We start from the raw sequence: 3,396 nt of genomic DNA, 5'->3' as shown, positions 1-3,396 counted from the left end.
CCCCCCCCCCCCCAAAAAAAAAAAAAAAATCTGTTTATCTGAACGATATCGTGACACATCCACATCATGATCCACTTACCAGTTTGAAGTAATTATTAATTTCTTGTTTGACAAAGGTCACTTTCTTCTCATTGTTTCTTTCTCAATGGAGATGGTAATAATTCATTACTTGAATTTTAGAAGGTCAATATCAAAGTAGCCATAAGGGCAGTGCTAAGATTTTCTTCAAAGGGAAAGGGAGGCAATTAATAATTAAAAATAAAATATAAAATGACAATTGGTTGGATTTGGGGAATGCTTTTCAAATAATGAATTGAACATTATCCAAAGAGAGATGGTTCCCACAAAGTTAGTGTTAGGGAATTTTTCATGTCACACCAATGGTGATGTATATGATATGATCTACATAGAGCACGCATGGTTATAGCAGAATAATAAATAAAAAATAAAAACCCATATGAAACAACGATATTACATTAGTTGGGAAACTTGTTCCTTTGTTTTTTTCTTCTTTTTATGGGGTGGGGGGATAAACATTGATATTTTTATTGATGTCATTAGATGTTTGCCCAAATGTTACCGAAATTAATTCTTAAATTTTTTTTTTTTAGATAAAAAGCAATGGTGAAATTGGAATATATTAACTCCAACATGTTTGTAGAGGCCAATAGACTGACATTTGTTATAAATAGGTACCCGATGTTGATAATTACATGATCGATATTATTGAGATGCATTCCTTGGTTGAAGCAAGATAAATTGATGAAGATCGGCACCAATTGTTGAAGCCAACGAACTAAACAAGTTGAGTCGTATCATAAATAGATACTCTCCTTAAGGCCTGAAATGCCTCATACAATAGTACAATTGGGGATTCTTGCATTTTACCTACAATATAAAACAACCACTTATCTTTATCTGATTGTACACAGACTCTGATCATTTGGAAGAGTAAGATTAGGCCCAATAGTTCAAAAAAACAAACAAACAACAATGAAAAAAAAAAAATTTTGAAATGGGAATTGTCTTACCATATATAGGAGAAGAAAAGTCACCTCCAATGGATGCTCCCAAAAACCATGTCTCTTCTATAATACATGTCTGTTGACCATTCAGACATGCTTTCCAATAGTCACACATATTGGTCACTTAGGTGCCTATGAGGAAGAGACAAACCTCTTCAATAGACACTTTGATGTAGGGGTGTCAATTTGTGGCCCGACCAGACTAAACCGATCGGGATCGACCGTTTATAGACCGGCCTAGCCCGGACCATTTATTAAACGTGTCGGGTTTGAGCCCGACCCATTTATAAATGATCTGTCTCGGTTTTGCTACTTGGACCGTCGGGCGCCCGACCGAGACTGACCGAATAACGCCGGACCGAGACCGGCCTATTGTGCACCGACTTGACCCGACCCTTTAATGATTGTAGAATACCTATTTTACCCCCAAATTAAATAATAAAAACTAAAATGTAAAGACATGTTCACATTTTAAATAATTGTTATATTTTGTATCATTTATTGATTTATTGTTATTTTTTTGGGTTTGCATGAGTGGGCCGGAATATAAGAGCACATTTTAAAGAGGGGCCGTTTAAAAATCGGTTAAAGTCCGTTTAACATTAAACATGTCCGTAGCCCGGTTAAGGCCCGATTAAGGTAGCTCGATTATAACCCGAGGCTGACCGACCGAATATAAAGTGTACCATGCCCTCAATAACTAAGCCCGATTAGTTAAATGGACAGACACGGTGTAGCATTTGAAAGTCTTCAAGCCTGATTAAGCCCGACCGAAACTAGACCGGCCCGACCGATTGACACCCCTACTTTGATGAAACAAAATAATATTTTAAATCTTTAATTTTAAAACTATTAAAATATTACAACAACAACATTTAAACCAAATTTTGTGTTTGCAAGAATTAATCCATCAAAGATAAACACTTCGTCTGGTATTGACTTGTTCATCATTATGATAGTACAAATCAATGTAAATTCTACTAACTTATGAATGAGAGAGGGTTCTCATGGGTAAAATCGATAGATTAGTAATGAATTGCATCATTTATAAGAGGACAATAAAATCATTTCATACGAAGAGAAAGGAGAGAAAAATGAAGTTGTTAATTATGGTGTTTGAGATATGGAGACCTTTTTCCTTTTCTGGCGACCAAACTACAACATTTTTCTTATATAGAAATATTTTAAATGAACAAAAATACAATTTGAAATAAAATCGTTGTTACACATGTAAGGGGGACCATTTGGTTTTTGGGAATATTATATTTATTATAATTTCCATCTTAAGGAAAAATGATCATAACGAAGGGCCCAATTTATTTATTTTTATTACCGACCAAAAGGAACTTGTACCAATCGAAGCAAAAAAAAAAATTCTTGGAAAATAAATAGTCCTATATGGAGCTTTTTAAGTTTCTCTCTCTTTTTATTTTTTATTTTTCTCTTTTTTCAAATATAAGGCGTAGAAAGGGATACCTTTTTCTATCGCGTCCTATCGGTATATTATTTCCGGGGAGATTTCGGATTCTAGGGTTTCTGCCGCGCTGTGGTGATTGAAATCTAGGGTTTGAATTTGAAGGAGGAGATCTATGGCCTTACAAGGGCAGGGAATCGACCCTGCTGTTCTTGACGATATCATTAATCGTCTTCTAGAGGTCCGATCTGCAAGACCCGGTAAGCAGGTTCAGCTTTCAGAGGCCGAGATCCGCCAGCTTTGTGCTGCTTCCAGAGAAATCTTTCTCATTCAACCTAATCTGTTAGAGCTCGAAGCTCCGATTAAGATATGTGGTACGCTCACTTCTCCACTGCTCTTCCGCTGTTTTTAGTCTTTATGTGGGCTTCGTCGTTCAACTTGAGTTTGAAGCTTTCAGGCGTTCTGAAAGGAAAGAATGGAAGGATTTTTTATTTTTTATTTTTATTTTTTGGGGTGGGGGGTGGACTTCTTCAGTTTTCGGCGTGTTCAAATATTGTTCTGTACTTTTTTTATGCTTTTTCAATTAGTTGATTTTTCAGGTCAGGTAATCTGTCTGAACAGGATTAGGAATAACAAGTAATGAAACTAAGCATTAATGTGGTTCTGTGGAGTGCAATGCAGGTGCTTTGACCTTTTTGTAGGTTCTTACTTTGAATGAATCAGTCACTAGAAAAATTGTACAAGTCTGACTGTTTTCCTAATAGATTCAACAGTTCGATTGAAGAATTAGGTTTTGATGGGCATGCGATGCATTTTTAGAGATTGCAAGATAGGGTTTTTGTACGAGGTTAGTTTGCTCAATTAGGTTGCCTCAAGATACTCTCAGCCTCAGGTTGTTGATGCTGCAACTATTAGAGCTCAGGAGAATATTCTGTTTGTTTCTCCCCCCCCCCCCCC

General features: G+C 36.2%; 1 protein-coding gene across 1 annotated transcript in view; it reads left to right on the top strand.

Moving 5' to 3' along the window:
* Positions 1 to 2,413: 2,413 nt before the first annotated feature.
* LOC122086526 (serine/threonine-protein phosphatase PP1) overlaps positions 2,414 to 3,396 on the top strand; it is a 10,459-nt gene continuing 9,476 nt past the window's right edge. Inside the window, exon 1 of the mRNA XM_042655409.1 lies at positions 2,414 to 2,813. Coding sequence (XP_042511343.1) covers positions 2,615 to 2,813 — 199 coding nt within the window. The 5' untranslated portion in view covers positions 2,414 to 2,614. The remainder of the gene's footprint in view (positions 2,814 to 3,396) is intronic.

Source organism: Macadamia integrifolia, chromosome 8 (genome assembly GCF_013358625.1).
Source record: "Macadamia integrifolia cultivar HAES 741 chromosome 8, SCU_Mint_v3, whole genome shotgun sequence".
Taxonomy (NCBI): Eukaryota; Viridiplantae; Streptophyta; class Magnoliopsida; order Proteales; family Proteaceae; genus Macadamia; species Macadamia integrifolia.
Note: the sequence above shows the minus strand (reverse complement) of the source record. Positions and strands in the feature narration are given on the sequence as shown.